The sequence below is a fragment of the Cornus florida genome, unplaced genomic scaffold (assembly GCF_030987335.1).
Source record: "Cornus florida cultivar Cherokee Brave unplaced genomic scaffold, ASM3098733v1 CherokeeBrave_3.0.0_Hap2_Chr10, whole genome shotgun sequence".
Lineage (NCBI taxonomy): Eukaryota > Viridiplantae > Streptophyta > Magnoliopsida > Cornales > Cornaceae > Cornus > Cornus florida.
The window spans coordinates 90509640-90526503 of record NW_026775580.1 but is presented as its reverse complement, the minus strand read 5'-3'; the positions used below and the strand labels follow the sequence as shown (position 1 = coordinate 90526503).

General features: G+C 33.8%; 1 protein-coding gene across 1 annotated transcript; it reads left to right on the top strand.

The window, feature by feature from the left end:
* Window positions 1-7527: 7527 nt before the first annotated feature.
* LOC132280106 (putative ABC transporter B family member 8) lies at window positions 7528-15917 on the top strand. Its single transcript, XM_059782232.1, has 9 exons — window positions 7528-8059; window positions 8204-8258; window positions 8636-8814; window positions 8982-9439; window positions 12108-12648; window positions 12791-12970; window positions 13403-14701; window positions 14792-15198; window positions 15302-15917. The coding sequence occupies exons 1-9, from the start codon at window positions 7799-7801 to the stop codon at window positions 15657-15659; spliced, it is 3738 nt and encodes a 1245-aa protein (XP_059638215.1). The 5' UTR covers window positions 7528-7798; the 3' UTR covers window positions 15660-15917.
* The last annotated feature ends 947 nt before the right edge of the window (window positions 15918-16864 follow it).

Here is a 16864-nt window from a genome sequence, read left to right as displayed (position 1 = left end):
ATTTTGTAATACTTATTTTCTTATTCCAATTCATTATTTTTAATCTTAAAAAACCGTTATGAATATAGTTGTTTAGGAAAAGTTAAAAAAAAAAAAATTATTTTAATTTATTATTATTATTTTTTTTGGAGAGCCAAAATTCGGAGAGTTTGATGGAGTGCATGTCTCTGGAGAGCGAAAACTGCTGACGTGGCTCTTGGAATTGCTGATGTACTCTTGGAAAAGTTAATGTGACATTTGTAGAGAGCCAAAATTCGGAAGGCCTGGTGCAAATGGCCTAAGGTGGCTTCCCTAACTACATTGTCAGAACATATATATTTTCTCTAATTTCAGTGTTGATCAAATCTTTGTTTTCATTTTTTTTATTATTTAAAATAAACTTATTTTTTTATATATTAATTTTGACTTAATTTAAAATTGCAAAACATGTTTTCTTTAATTTGAAAGTAGTGGTATGTGAAGACTAATGAGCGAGGACATATCCCAAATAATAATAATAATACTGATAATAATAAATCAGAAACATATTCTCTTTGGCTCCATTTGGTTAGATGCAAATTGCAAGAAAAAGAAAGGAAATGAAATTTTTTTGAACACTTTAGAATCTTGGGTAGCAGGGAAAAGAGAAATTTTGAAGAAAATTTACTTTCTATAATCACCTAAATTTCCCATTAAATTTTCCTACTAAAAAACATACAATTTTTTTTGATTTCTTAATAAAATTTTATAAACTTACAATAATATCCTTTATTTTATGATAAGTTTGATACTTTTTTCCCACTCATTTCTTTAATTCTACTTTCTCCTCCTCATTGCCCCACTAGGGTTCCATTCAATGTGCTGAACCAATTAGACATGAGAGCACTTATGGGACATATTACTACAGAAAATATGGTGAGACTAGTTTTCAATTTGCATTATATATATATACACATTTCCTTTTTTTCTTTCAAATTATCTCTTTTCCATCACTTTTTCCTCTCACCCAACCAAAGAATTAGTTTGGGGTGAAAGCCAAATTTGAAGGGAAGTGGTGTTTATCTTATCTCAACTTTGATTTGGGAAATAGGATGCTCACATCATCATTGTTATTTTTGCATGGTCATAAGATATACAGGTAAGAGTGAACCCCACCCCTAAATGCACTAAAAAAAAAGTTGGTCTTCCTTGCCCCCATTTATTATTAACTAATCTATTAACTTTTTGAGATTAATCAACATTATTTTGTGTCGCTTGTGCCAACTAAAAAAGAACAAAGAAAAGTGAAACCACATTTACAGGCACACAGACATAATTGCATGTTACGCACACACCTCTGCTTTTAAGTTGAAAGTAGGGCAAGTGTGATCAACCTAAAAAGCAATTCCACCATCCTTTTATCTAAATTTATATTTGTTTAATATGAGATAAACATCAAATAAAGTAAATTGTTTTAACGTGTAACGATAAATTTGAATCATCTCTTGTGCACGGGACGATTCAGTACACATGAAAAAATATTAATCATCTACAAAAAATTAAGTTCATTATTTCTGTGCCATGGAGTTCATACTTGCTATAAAGTAATGTACATGTACATAGAAGGAGATCCAAAATAATCCGCGACCGATATCACGGATATTGTGTCCAAATTCTGAATTGACGAAATTACACAATAAAGTCCTAAATTGATAAAAGTTGGAGTTAACTAGTAAACTTTATAAGTTGATGTATAAATTAAAGAGTTTAATAGCTCATCATGTAACCCTTGAGATATGAATCATCCAGCCTAGAACATAATTAACTATCCTTTAAGTGCATTACTAATTTTAATTGACCGGACAGAAAAATGTGGTTATTTATCTTACCAAGAAAAGTAATTTAAAATAAATAAAAATTGGTTATTCTCACGGCTGCCTTTGAAGAAAGTCTGTGTTTTTCAAGACAAAACTATATAATTAAGCTTGCATATGAAGGTGGACTTATAACTAACCAACTTAGAATCACTAGACAACCCTGCCAAAGTTTGGCCACCTTACACTCACACACACACATACACACACACACACACACACACACACACACAAACACTCCATATATTTTTAGGGATTGCCTCAATGCTATGACTGTCGGATTAGTGGATTACTAATGTTTGAAATTTTCCTCTCGTGCGCATTCTATTAGTATTTTATAAAAATTATAGCCACAAAAATGTACGATATGGATACGGGAGGCTGAAATAAATAAATAAATATATATGTATATTGTAAATATGTAGCACATGTTATATAGAATACTGTTTAATAATATGTCTACATGTATAGTGTAAATATGTAACACATGTTATAAAGAATAACATTTAACAATAGATATTGGTTACTGCAGAGCCAAAAAGTAAGAATGTTGGAATAAGTTACGTGGGATTTGAATAATTTTGACCACTTTCTTCAAAAAGTGCTTTTATTTTCTTTTTTAAGGTAGTTCATTTTTCATGATGAATATTACTATATTTTAATTAAGTGGGTGTGTCGTACGATGATGGCTCCACTAATTAAAATTAATTATCACCGTAATACTAGTTTTGGGTAACCTAACCTAGAATAACCTAGGTTAAGCCCTTCAAACAAACAAGCCTGTGATAGGTATGCTACTCAAAAAATGGCAGTAGGGCGAGAGTGCCGGAGCTTCAGTATCTAGCCCTCTTGGGCATGGTGCGACCCACGTGACTTCTTCATTTGGCAATGTGGCACCCCTATAGTGAGTGTCAAGAAAAAAAACATACTATACCTTTCGTCCCAAAATGAATGGCCTACTTCGTTGCATCATTCGATGGAATGTATTGGGACCCAAGTGAGCAAGATTTCTTCAAAAAAAAGAAAAAGAGAGAGAGATAGAATTTGAATAATTTCAATTTTTTATAAGGAATCATAATATTTCAGATGGTTGAAGGAACAGTTGACCGAAATGATCCTCGATAATATTTAATGGATGCAAGTATCCCGGCAAGCCATTTAGGTCAAAATATTATTTTCACAAGTACGGCATATGTACATAAAATAATGTATAAATTCTTCTTATCGGATATGAGTTTAGTTAAACATTTCAAACACCATAACCTAAAGCATACCTGAATTAAGTTTAAGTTAAAAAAAATTCAGCCTTTCTAATTGTGAAAAACAATGGCAAAAAATTGTAAGATTTCGGATTGTGCTCAAGTTGACTGATCCAAGCGTCAACCCTAATCCTTGTTTTCTTTTAAAATAAAGACACATGCATGAGATATATTTGTGGCATTAGTATATCTTTCTAAGTTAATGGAGACAGTGAGAATCATTTCTCAGGGCATGGAAAATATGGAAACAGTAGGAATCATTTCCCATTGCATGGAAAATCATGGAGAGGATGCCAAAAAAAAAAAAAAAGAGAGATCGAGAAACTTCCACACCATCCCTGTAAAAGGTGGGGACTATATATTCATCACATGGTGATAGATATATATATATATATATATATCCTCAGGTGATTCAACAGTGCACTTAATTTACTGCATATTCGAGTCTTTTTTTCATTCGAATTTGTTCTGCTTAAAGTAATCACATGTACATCATATTGTTACTTAATATATTCTTTTCTATGTTATTTGGTCAATACATGCGTACGACTGTTGCTAAAAAGCCATCGTATCTTATCCATTACTTTTTTTATACCATGTTTTTTTTGCTGGTAGCGATTAGATAGAACTTAATTCCTCACTGTGTGTGCATATATGCCTCCATTATGGGAGGGAGAGAATTCGATACCCGCAACTGGCAGGCCACTATGCCCTAATTCCCACAGTATTCCTTTTCCCCAAATATAACCAACCCTTAAAAGGGCGTTCCAAAAACATACCCCTAAGAAATTAAAGATTACCCATTATTATTATTATTATTATTATTATTATATTCAAAATACATCAAAATCTCTTCTAGAGGAAATATGACAAAAATGCTGAAATATTTAAATATTAAAGTTATATCACCACCAGACAGTTAAAATTTTTAGAGTAGATGGTGGTTGATAATGTTTTTCTCCTAGAATACACAAACTCACACAGAAATTGTTACATGAACACTGACAGAGCACAAAGGACCTATTTGGTAGGCATTTTTGATTTCGACGTTTTGTTTTAACTTAAAATAAAACAAGTGTTTTCAATAGTAATCGGAAGCATGTTTGATAGTGTCCATTTGTTGCAAGATTTTGGAAGCAAAAATATTAAAATATGTTTAGTAAAAAAATGTTGCAACTTTGAAAAATATAATGATTAGTTTATAAATGTCAGTGAAGAGTTTAAAAAAAAATTTATTTTTCATTGCGGCACTGTGCAAAACAAAACAATTTTTACAAGCATTTTTTTTTTCACTCTTCATTGCTACATTACTCAACAAAAACAAAAACAGAAACAAAAACAAAATGCATATCAAACCGGCACAAAACAATCAAGTAATAACAGAAAATGTAATCACACACTAGCACATAAAAAAAGACAGATTTACCGTGATTCGGTTGATAACGTATGCTCACACAGTAAACAATGGCATTTTCACTATGCAAAATCTCTCAAACCCTAACTCCAATACACCATTTATTTATGTATTTCAAAATTCTCAATCGGAAAACCCAACAAGAATCTAGGGCCAAGACCAATATATAAAACGATTAAGATCGGGTAAAACTTCTCATCTTTCAGAATTCATTGATTGTCTTCCTCAGAAGTCCATATCAATATATATACATATATTTTGACAGTTCTACCTAACTTGAAAAGTACTATCTTTGGATTAATGGCAGCAAAAAAGAGTTGGACCAGACAGCCAACATGTTGCAGCAAGGGCAATTTCTCAAGAGAGACAATTAAGAATGATCGATATATATGCATATCTTGAATCCTAGGTCACTTAAATCTGTAAGCTTGTCTTCTTCTCCACATTATCTTATTATGTATGTTGTTCACTACTCGCCTATAAAATCTTCTTCTCTAGCAACATTAAATTTTATTCTTTTGGCAAGTCTATAATTGGTTAGTACTTGGTTTGATCAATTCCTAATACTATTAATAATTCTTGTTTCTTTTTCTGGTCATTCAATAATTAAAAGTTTAGATTCATAAATTGGGACTCGATCAGCTCATGAAATCCAATACACCTGTCAAGGTATCTTAAGTAGTTGATACTAAATAAACTATGTTAAAAGTAATGTAATACTAAATAAACTATGTTCTTAGATTCTGTACCATAATTCAATTTATGTGTAATGTGTTGGGATGAACGCATTGCCAATCTTTATAAGTTTAGGGGTCCTACAAAGGAGATTTGATATCTCATAAAATGAAGTTAATTTATATGTGAAGATCTAAAACAATGTCTGGAAAATATTTGATGATCTAATAATGTCATAGGTTGACATATTGATGTAATAGGTAAATATTGATTCTCTACTATCCCAAAACTAAGCTATTAAACTTATAAAAATAAATCAGATTTTGATTTCTTGTCTATTTAATTCAATCATGCATCAAATAAAATATAACATGACGCTCCAAGAGTATCTAGGACAGCTTCTACTGAAGTTGTGTGTGTGTGAGAGAGAGAGAGAACAAATACAGCTAAGGATATAGTGGGATGACAACAGGATCTGCAGCTGACCCCATCTAAATAGAGGAATATGTTTTATATATAAGATAACCTTCCTCTTCTTCTCACTATTAATTCTGAGGATTTTATTATTATTTATTTATTATTTTTATTTTTTGCATAAACCATTACCATAAGGTTTCTAACCTGTAACATAATCAATCAATCTACTTAAAACCAGGCCAGTGGCTTAGAGGTACGAGCCTCAATGAAGACATGTGTGCATGAGTATCAACTAAGAAAAAAAAAAAAAAAAAAAAAAATCAATCTGCTTAAATAATCTTAATTCACATCCTTTAGACAATTAGACAGCCTCGGATATCATTTTGTATGGCAGTGTTGAGGCCATCACTATGTTTTACATGTTCTTTAAATATAAATATAAATATGAGAGTTGTGATTCTAAATGCAATTGAGGTGGTGTGAAAAAAATATGGCTACCATCAATTTGCCACTTGGTTCACCATTAAAGAATGTAGCGAGATCAACGTTCAAATTCTTAGTAGGAGCAAAGAGTTCCAAGTTCTTAAAGGAGAGAAGTGTGTTAGTTTTCTTTCAATATATCCATATATCTATCTGTATTATTTAGCCCCTCAAAAAAAATTATAACTGTATATATATATATACGGCGCGCGCGCACACACTAAATAAAGCCTTATCCTAAGTTCCTAACTATTTGGGATTATATTATTTTTTTATCATTTTGTTCTAATAAAGGGTATAACTTCAAATAAAATAATGCACAAAATGATTATATCAACTATGAATTTAAATTTTGGTTTTTCTCCTAACATTATTTTTAGTGTGGGGGTATTATTTAGTAACGTAGTTGGCAGAGCACCAAGCACCCCAAAAGAAGTAATAATCTCTATCATCTCCGCCCACTTCCCTTTCCTAATTTATGTCAAGTCAAAAAATTTTAAGTGAAAAGTTGAGAGTTCAAGTCCAATGAGTTTCTTGTATACAAATATTTTTTTTAAAAGTAAATTAATTCAAATATAATTCTAGTACAATCTCTTTCAAGTGTTTAGATTCACACATCAATATTTGTACATGATGACAGATAAAAATAAATAACTCATGAGAGGGTTTTACTTTTATCTAACATGCACACTGTACTCCGTCAAATAGTGCAAAATAAAAAATAAAAAAAAAATGTCATTTACTTTTTCATCACGTTCACTACCGATGTAACATCCGTTGTCCATTTCTTGAAGCACTGGGAAGTTAACATTATGCTTGAGTTAAAGGAAGGTCTAATAAAAATGTTACACTAATTGTTAATTGACTTAATACACCCTCATAACTTTTCTGTGTACAATCTATTACCTAATCTTTGGCTGTTCTTAGCTGCCTACGATCAATTTATTATCTGGCTTTTGAAGCACATATTAATTTATTAATTTTCAGCTTTATTGAAAAGAATATATATATATATATATATATATAATTTCAAGTTGTTTTTCAGGCAGAGCAGTGAGAGCCAAATTAAGCTTAGCCTTAGAGTAGCCATGACTCAACAACAGTTCAATAATTGAAAATAAAGGCGACATTAAAGGAGCTGATTGATAAAGTAGCTTAAAGCCTTCATATCACATAATTAAACTAACTAAAAGGAAGAGAATAAAAAAGGGAACAACAATACTTACCAAAAAAAAGAGGTCACATTCATCTTTTCTTTAACACTCCTACAAATGGGATTCTATGTTTTTGGTGTTTTTTCAAAGTTACAACCACCCAAACATAATAAAAGAGTTAATATATAATTATATATTATATATATGTGCAACCCCACATAAAGCTTATGACATAAAAGTGCTGCTTCATGGAAAATCACTTCTCACTTTCTCTACATATATATTTATATAATCATAAAACATAAAAGTGTGTATATATATGTAACAACCACACATAAACCTTATGCATAAAAGGGCTGCTTCATGGAAAATCACCTCACTTTCTCCACACACCCACACACAAACAGACAGACAGACAGATATATTCATAAACATATATATATATATATAATGGGTCACTACTTGTTAGAGCAAAGTGAGGCTTCTATTTACAAGCTATTCCATTCTCTCTCTTCTCTATCCTGCTAGGTAGCAGACTAATTATCAGTTCTGTAGCTACATTGATATATGAAGAAAATGAATTGTTCAGACGAGAGCGGTTCGGAGAAAGGAGAGATGAGAAGGGAGAAAAGGAACGCTATAGGTATAATTTTCAGGTATGCAGATTGGGTGGACATTTTGCTTATGTCGTTCGGCACTCTCGGAGCCATTGGCGATGGCATGTCAACAAACTGTCTACTGCTCTACGTTAGTCGCCTTTTCAATAGCCTGGGTTATGCTAAAACTCAGCCAAATCCCGCAGTCAATTTCATGGATGAGGTCGAAAAGGTTAGCATTCATTGCGATCTATCGTGCCTTTTCTTTTCATTTTCATTTTATTTCCTTTACATTTCATGTTTGTGCTGTCTCTTTCTCTTTCTCTTTCTCTTTGTACTGTCTCTTTCTCATATGTGTTTTGTTTTTGTTGAACAGTGCAGTTTATACTTTGTATACTTGGGATTAGCGGTGATGGTGGCGGCCTTTATGGGTACACTCTTTTGCTTTCATTTACTTTGCTAGCTTTTTGAGATCAAAAAGAGAGTGTTTTGATCATTTCATGAGTAAAATTAATGGATAAGGCCAATGTATTTTCTTCACATAGTACTGAGATACGTACAGTGGTTGACTGTGTGGTGTAATAAGGACAAAATGTCACAACCAAGATTAACGAAACCCTAATTAAAATTAATCTTTACTCTAAACAAGTTATAATTCAAGAAACCCCAATTAATGGACTGATTCATTAATTTCCATGATACATCCAAAGAGCTCGTCAATCATGAGATAATTAGATTTATTAATTAATTTATTTATTTGTTGAGATTTCATGTATTTGACTAAGAAAACAATCAAATCTGTCTGCAGAAGGTTATTGTTGGAGTAAAACCAGCGAGCGGCAGGTACTGAAGATCCGGTTCAAGTACTTGGAAGCTGTTCTTAGACAAGAAGTTGGCTTCTTTGATTCACAAGAAGCTACTACTTCAGAAATCATCAACAGCATATCAAAAGATACTTCTCTCATACAAGAAGTTCTTAGTGAGAAGGTATATATATATATATATATATATATAGTTCTCAATCTGAAACTAACCTAGCTTCACTCATATATATATTACCTCTCAAATACCCAAAAGGAAAAAGGAATGAAAAAACAAACTTAATTTCTACTTATTTATTTGTGATATATTGAGCTAGTTTAATTTCATGACAGGTACCAATATTTTTGATGCACACATCAGTGTTCATCTCAGGACTTGGATTTTCCACCTACTTTTCATGGAGGTTGTCCATAGTAGCTTTCCCAACATTACTTCTATTAATCATTCCTGGGATGATTTATGGCAAATACCTTCTGTATCTGTCCAAGAAGTCCTTCGGAGAATACGGCAAAGCAAACACCATAATAGAGCAGGCTCTTAGCTCCATCAAAACTGTGTATTCATTCACTGCTGAAAAGAATATCATCGAGAGATATTCGACAATATTGGATCGAACAACAAAGCTGGGAATCAAGCAAGGAATTGCAAAAGGACTTGCTGTGGGGAGTACAGGGCTTGCTTTTGCAATATGGGCTTTCCTTGCTTGGTATGGAAGCCGGTTGATTATGTACCATGGAGAGAGTGGAGGAAGAGTTTATGCAGCCGGACTTTCCTTCATATTGGGTGGACTGTATGTGATTTCTTCTCATCAAATTTTACCTTAATTTCATAATTTTCTTTTATGGTACTTCTTGATCATTACTGATTTCTTATAAATTCAAATTAAAGTTGGCAATATTATAGCAAAATTATCCAAATGAATGAATATAACTAGAAGTATCAAATGACTATTCAAAAAATTGAGTTCCTGGTGTTCTAATATATATAACCAAGGACATTCCCTTTTACCGTTCAAAAATATATATATATATATATATATATAACCAATGTCTAGGACAAGTCCCAATAGTTGCTACCTTCAGTTTTTTTTCCTAATTAGCTCACCAAATTTTTTTTTTTTTTTTTTTTTTTGGGTGGCTTGGAAATTCTCTTACTAGTAATTAAGCTACAGTGGTCTTTCATTTTGGTGATTCTTACACCATTGGATTGAAAAGGGATTTTTTTTTTTAAAAAAAAAAAAGGAAAAAGAATTGTTTGACAAAACACAACCAGGCTAGCTAAGATGGGACATGCATATTCTCTAGTTTGGAACATATAATTAGTTCCAATTCAACTTGGTACTTTTGACCATAGATCACTATTGGAAAAAGACCTCTCCCATACTCATAATTGTAATGCCCTTCTTCTTGAATTTACTATTTCTTGAGCTTTATGATGATGAATAATTTGACTAATCCTGATCCTATTAAGCACTCAAGATATAATGATTTTGCTAATTTGACTAATCCTGATCCTATTAAGCACTCAAGATATAATGATTTTGCTTTTGCTATGTTTACTTTTTCCCCAACAGTCTATGGGTTATATTTACATAGCATCAATTTTACTCTCCTAGTTCTGTTTTTGTGTAAGGGGGTTGATTTTGGACATTAAAATTAAAAAAGAAGCTTTTAAACTAGTATAATTAATCAACAGAAAAACTTGCATACGTTTATAATTGTTCGCAACGAGTTTTTATAATCTAAATAAAAATGAGAATAATTTTATAGATATTGGCAGTAGTTTCTATATCAATTATGCAATTTTTAGGTGATTGACTTCTGTGTGCAGTGAAGTAGTAACCAATTAGTCTAGTCAATACAACCCCTCCTAATATATATATATATAAAGTTTGAAAATTTTCAACAAAGACTTCTAAGTTCTATCATTCGGCTACATAGAATTGAAATTGAAATTGGTCAAATTGAATGAAAATTTAGTTCAATTTTGTGAGTTGCTTTACTCCAATTCTGTTAATTCTAAGACTCCAATTTTGTACAGCCGAATATAACATATGAGTTTTCAAAATGGTCCACCATGTCACTGGTCAACACATGGTGAAGTCATCATTTCTAGTCCAGCTAATTAGTTCATGTACCATAAAAGGCTACCTCTCATGTTAATGATCAAAACACATTCTCTACAATTTCTATAATCATATATTAATGTAGTTGGACTCCGTAAGCTTTTTAGCTACCTTCAATCCATAAAAGGCTAGTTGTTATATATGTTTGTTGGGCAACAAAGTAATTTAGTAATAAAGCAAATATATATAAAGGGTGATTTACAGAGAGGGTTTTTGCTTTGGTCTTGGTTGTTTACAGAAGAGAAGGGATGACCCCTTTTCATACTAGCACATATAAAGAGAAGAGAATCCTAAGATCATGTATATATGAAGCTAGATTTTACAAAAATACCAAGTGTCTACTTTTCACACACACTTAAAATATAAGACTTCTAAATGTTCATAATTAATCTTCAATACTATTATACTCCCCTTTAAAAAAAATTGACTATGCTCCACTGTTTTTCTGTATTTTTATATTTTAAAATTGATACAACTGCTATAATTCCTCTTGTTCTTGCAAATTTCTTTGCCATGAAGTTAAGCTTCAATAAAAAAATAAAACTTAAGCTTTTATAACTCAGATACCTATTGAATATAAAAAGATAAAATTCAACATTCTTCTCATAATCAAATGCAAATTTCTCTATCAAATAAACAATTTTTTAGCTCCTTTTGTTTTCCTTCATCTCTTTTGCACATCACCATGCTTAACTTTTCTAGAGACTTCTACTTAGCTGTGTTTTGTCATGTGACCTGTCTTTCAATTCCTTTTTCATATGATTAGTATTTTGTAATTCTTGTTGAACATTCATGTAGGAAGAAAATAACTAATGTGACTCATTTTCCTGAAAAATATATGCTTAATTCTTTTCATTTTTATTTTTTTAACAAGCAATCCTTTGTGAATGATGAGGATTCTTCATCTTGTGCATCTAAAATTACAAATTTTGGACTCATGCCACTACTTTTTTGCAAATTTATCATGGCGAATCCAAGTTTCCTCATAATTTCTTTGATACCCTTTTCTGCCTAGCTTTTTCCTTGATACACCCTTGATAAATTTTGATTTCCTCCTTGACTTTTAAGGTCTTAACCTAAATGAGCCTCTTCCTCTTTCTTATTTTAGTCTCATTCAAATTCAATTTATAGTCACGTAAATGCATGTCCAGATGGTGCAGACCAAACCGTTACATCAATTGAAACCAGTGACAGTTTGATTGTGGATCCTTTGGATTGATTTTTTTTTTTTTTTTTAAAAAAATCCTTGGAACATTAAGAGTGAAATATTGAGTTGATTTTAGCAACATTGCTGTCATCTTCCTGATCATGAAGTTTGCTGAATTTAATGCAGATCACTGGGAATGGCGCTCCCTGATGTCAAGTACTTTACAGAAGCTTCAGTTGCTGCCTTGCGAATATTTGACAGGATTGACCGGATTCCTGAAATCGATGGTGAAGACACAAAGGGACTAGTATTGGAACAAATCCAAGGAGAACTAGACTTTGAGCATGTCAGGTTCACGTATCCTTCTCGCCCTGATTCCATAGTCCTCAAAGATTTCACTCTCAAAGTGGAAGCAGGAAAAACAGTAGCCCTAGTTGGTGCAAGTGGAAGTGGCAAATCAACTGCAATCGCGTTGCTGCAACGTTTTTATGATGCAGATGGAGGAGTTGTGTGCATTGATGGTGTTGACATAAAAACACTCCAGCTAAAATGGTTAAGAGGGCAAATGGGACTTGTGAGTCAAGAACACGCGTTGTTTGCAGCGTCCATAAAAGAGAATATCATGTTTGGGAAACTCGACGCCACCATGGAAGAAGTCATGGCAGCAGCAACGGCAGCAAATGCTCATAATTTTATTAGGCAGCTTCCTGAAGGATATGAGACTAAGGTAGGTTCAAGCGTGTGTTGATCATTTAACCTGCCTAGTAATTTTGTTACAATAAGTATGATGAAGTTAAGCAATATCGTTTCTTCAATTTACTGGTGATCCTATTCAGAATATAAAGTACTGATGTGATCAGATGTAACAGGTTGGCGAAAGAGGGGCTCTTTTATCAGGTGGACAAAAGCAGCGGATTGCCATTGCTAGAGCTATCATTAAGAACCCTGTGATTCTACTACTTGATGAAGCAACAAGTGCACTTGACTCTGAATCAGAAACCATTGTCCAAAATGCTCTGGATCAAGCCTCCATGGGAAGAACCACACTGGTATTCTACTCTCCCTCTCAATATGGTGATTGGATCCTCACGCACCCCTGCTGTTGTAGTGTGATGTAAAAAATTTCAACGCACACGTTAGCTCTATGTGTTGAATCATAGAACAAATGTGTTGAAACACAATTTAAGTACATTGAAAATCCCTACAACACGCAAATGACATAAAACCCTTTCGTTTTTTTTTTTTATTTTTTTTTTATTTTTTATCATAGGACACCCTGAATAGAAAGATTAACAAATTACCATAACCATATTATACATCTGATTATCTTGGATGATTCATCTTTGAATTGGGTTGAAACTTGGAAGGGCTTAATTCCAGTCACATGCCCTATAGTGGTTTTATAACTGTCAATAAAAGACTAGAAATGCCATCAAACTTTGATTTTATTAATTCTTACTGTTGTTGAATATATATAACAGGTAGTTGCCCACAAGCTCTCAACTGTAAGAAATGCAGATCTCATTGCTGTCATGAGTGAAGGTTGTGTCATTGAAATAGGTTCACATAATGAACTCATCAACAAGAAAAATGGCCACTATGCAAAAATGGCAAAGCTACAAAGACAGTTCAGCTCGTTCGGCTCAACTGATGATCAAGAACAACTCGTTGAAGCTCGAATCTCTTCAGTTGCTAGAAGCAGTGCAGGCCGGCCAAGCACAACCATGTCAAGCCCAGCATTCTTCGCTTCACCTTTGTCCATAGATCAAAATCAACCTCCTCTACCTTATCCTTCACCATCCTTTTCCAGGCTTCTTTCTTTGAACTCTCCTGAATGGAAACAAGGTCTACTTGGAAGCCTCTCGGCCTCGGCCTTTGGTGCAGTGCAGCCTGTCTATGCCCTCACCATTGGTGGCATGATTTCGGCTTTCTTCTCACCAAGTCATGAGGAAATGCGTGCTCGAATTCAAACATATGCCTTAATTTTCTCCTCACTTACCCTGGTTTCAGTCATTGTAAATCTATCCCAACACTATAATTTTGCTTATATGGGTGAGCAGCTAACGAAGAGGATCCGATTGAGAATGCTGGAGAAAATCTTGACCTTTGAAGCAGCTTGGTTCGACGAAGAACAGAACTCAAGTGGTGCCCTGTGTTCTAGATTGAGCAATGAAGCTTCCAAGGTCAAATCCCTTGTTGCTGATAGAGTCTCTCTTATAGTCCAAACAACTTCAGCTGTGACTATTGCAATGATAATGGGGTTGGTTATAGCTTGGAAGCTTGCACTTGTGATGATCTCCGTCCAACCACTCACAATCCTATGTTTTTATACACGAAAAGTTTTGTTGTCTTCCATCACAACGAATTTTGCCAAGGCACAGAATCAAAGCACTCAAATTGCTGTAGAAGCAGTTTACAACCACAGAATTGTTACTTCATTTGGAAGCATAGGCAAGGTTCTTGAGCTTTTCGATGAGGCCCAGGACGAACCGAGGAAGGAGGCTAGGAAGAAAGCATGGCTGGCTGGTATTGGCATGGGGTCAGCTCAGGGCCTTACCTTTATATGCTGGGCACTTGACTTCTGGTATGGTGGGAAACTGGTGGATTCTGGAGAGATATCAGCTGGGGATGTGTTCAAGACATTCTTCATATTGGTTAGCACCGGTAAGGTTATAGCCGAAGCTGGGAGCATGACTTCTGATCTAGCCAAAGGTTCGACAGCAATTGCATCTGTGTTCTCAATTCTTGACAGACAATCACTGATTCCAGGATCAAACAATGTAAGTAACAATATCTTTCAACTTTCATCTATACTTTGACAAAAACTTTGAATAAGTACTATGACTGACACTGGGTTGGAATTGAACTAGGCTGTTGATGGAACCAAGTTAGACAAAATGGTTGGCGACATAGAATTGAAAAAAGTGGATTTTGCATACCCGGGCCGGCCTGAGAGCCTAGTACTGCGCCAGTTCTGCTTGAAGGTGAAAGCAGGCACGGGCACCGGACTTGTCGGGAGAAGTGGGTGTGGGAAGTCGACAGTGATTGCATTGATTCAGAGATTTTATGATGTCGAAAGGGGGACAGTGAAGGTGGACGGGGTGGACATAAGGACACTTGATATTGGATGGTGTAGAAGGCAAATGGCACTCGTTAGCCAAGAACCCGTGTTATATTCTGGGAGCATTCACGACAACATTGTGTTTGGGAAGTCTGATGCTTCAGAGAACGAGGTGGTGGAGGCTGCTAGAGCTGCAAATGCCCACGAATTCATCTCGTGAGTATGCTCATATTTCAGGCCATGAGAAAAGGCTTACCGGCCTACGATTTTAATAAAATTTAGCCACTCTTAACATTGATTGTTTTCTTACTCTTGGTAGGTCACTGAAAGAGGGGTATGAAACAGAATGTGGTGAGAGGGGGGTGCAGTTATCAGGAGGACAGAAGCAGAGGATTGCAATAGCAAGGGCCATAATTCGAAATCCAATAATACTACTGCTGGATGAGGCAACCAGTGCTCTTGATGTGCAATCAGAGCAAGTAGTGCAGGAGGCATTGGATCGAATCATGGTTGGGAGGACCACCATTGTGGTGGCACATAGGCTCAACACGATCAAGAAACTCGACTCGATTGCCTTTGTATCGGAAGGGAAGGTGGTGGAGCGAGGGACGTATGCTCAGCTCAAGAACAACAGAGGCGCCTTCTTCAACCTTGCCAGTATCCAAAATATTAAATAGATATGATGTTCATATATATATATATATATATATATATATATATATCATATTAGCAGCTTGTGCTTATGTAAAATGTTGGCCTGGAATAACATGGAGCAGCCCATGCAATCCTTGAATAGTTAGTTATACAAGGAGAAATTTTCAACAATGGTAAATAGGATGCCCTAGTCTGATGGCTATCCCATCTCATGCCATTTTGTATAGAATCTGAGCTTCACTCTTAAGGCCTAAACATAGCATGAGTTGGATTGTTTGTCATCCTGTTTTCCCACTACTAACCTAATCTCCAGACTAGTACAACAATGAGTTTCATTCTACAACCCTTATATAAAAAATAAAAAATAAAAAGCTTTGGAAATATACCATCAAAGCTTATAGTCACAGGCTATTTTATATTTGATATACTATATATATAAACAAACACATCTCAATAAATGGTTTAAGCAAATCCAATGCATGAGGAATTGAGAATAAACTAAGGTATAAGCTATATCTATAGCTTGGACAAGCATTAAAAAAGTAATGCGACTCGGTACGTTTCTTCTGTGATGACCTTAATGGAGGAACATAATTATGAGGCAGAAAAAAGGTCAGCGTATGAGCATAATGCACTTTAAAATAAGTGAAGAAATGACTGAAAATAAGAAACATTGTAATAGATTCACTATTTTTAGCCTACCGATACAACTAGAATTGTTTTGAATTTTTTTTTTTTTTTTTTTTTTTCACTAAACACGGCTGAAATACGAGACACAAGCAGAAGTGTCACACCTCTAATTGGACACAGTTGGAACATAACATGAAAAAAACACCAAAACAAAATGGAATAGTTTTGTAATTATCTCGTATCCAATATTCTTCAAATATCTTATATTGTTATTATTACTTTTCCTTTCTTTGACTAATCACACTCTCTCACATCTACACCCTCTCTCCTTTAATTTATATTACTTTTCACTTTTCCCCACCACTACCTTTTAACTGGTTTCTTTTAGATACTTTTTTTCTTTTCTTTTTTTTTTTTTTCTTTTTTTTTTTTTTTTTTTTTTTTTTTTTTGTATTTTTCACCTTTTTACTCCAACTAACCAATTTCTTTATTTTATTTTTCTATTTCACAACTTTCTATATTTTTTTAGCCTACAGGCTATTATTTTACAATTCAAGTTTTGGCTCAAGAACATGACAAGTTATACCAAACCTGCAAA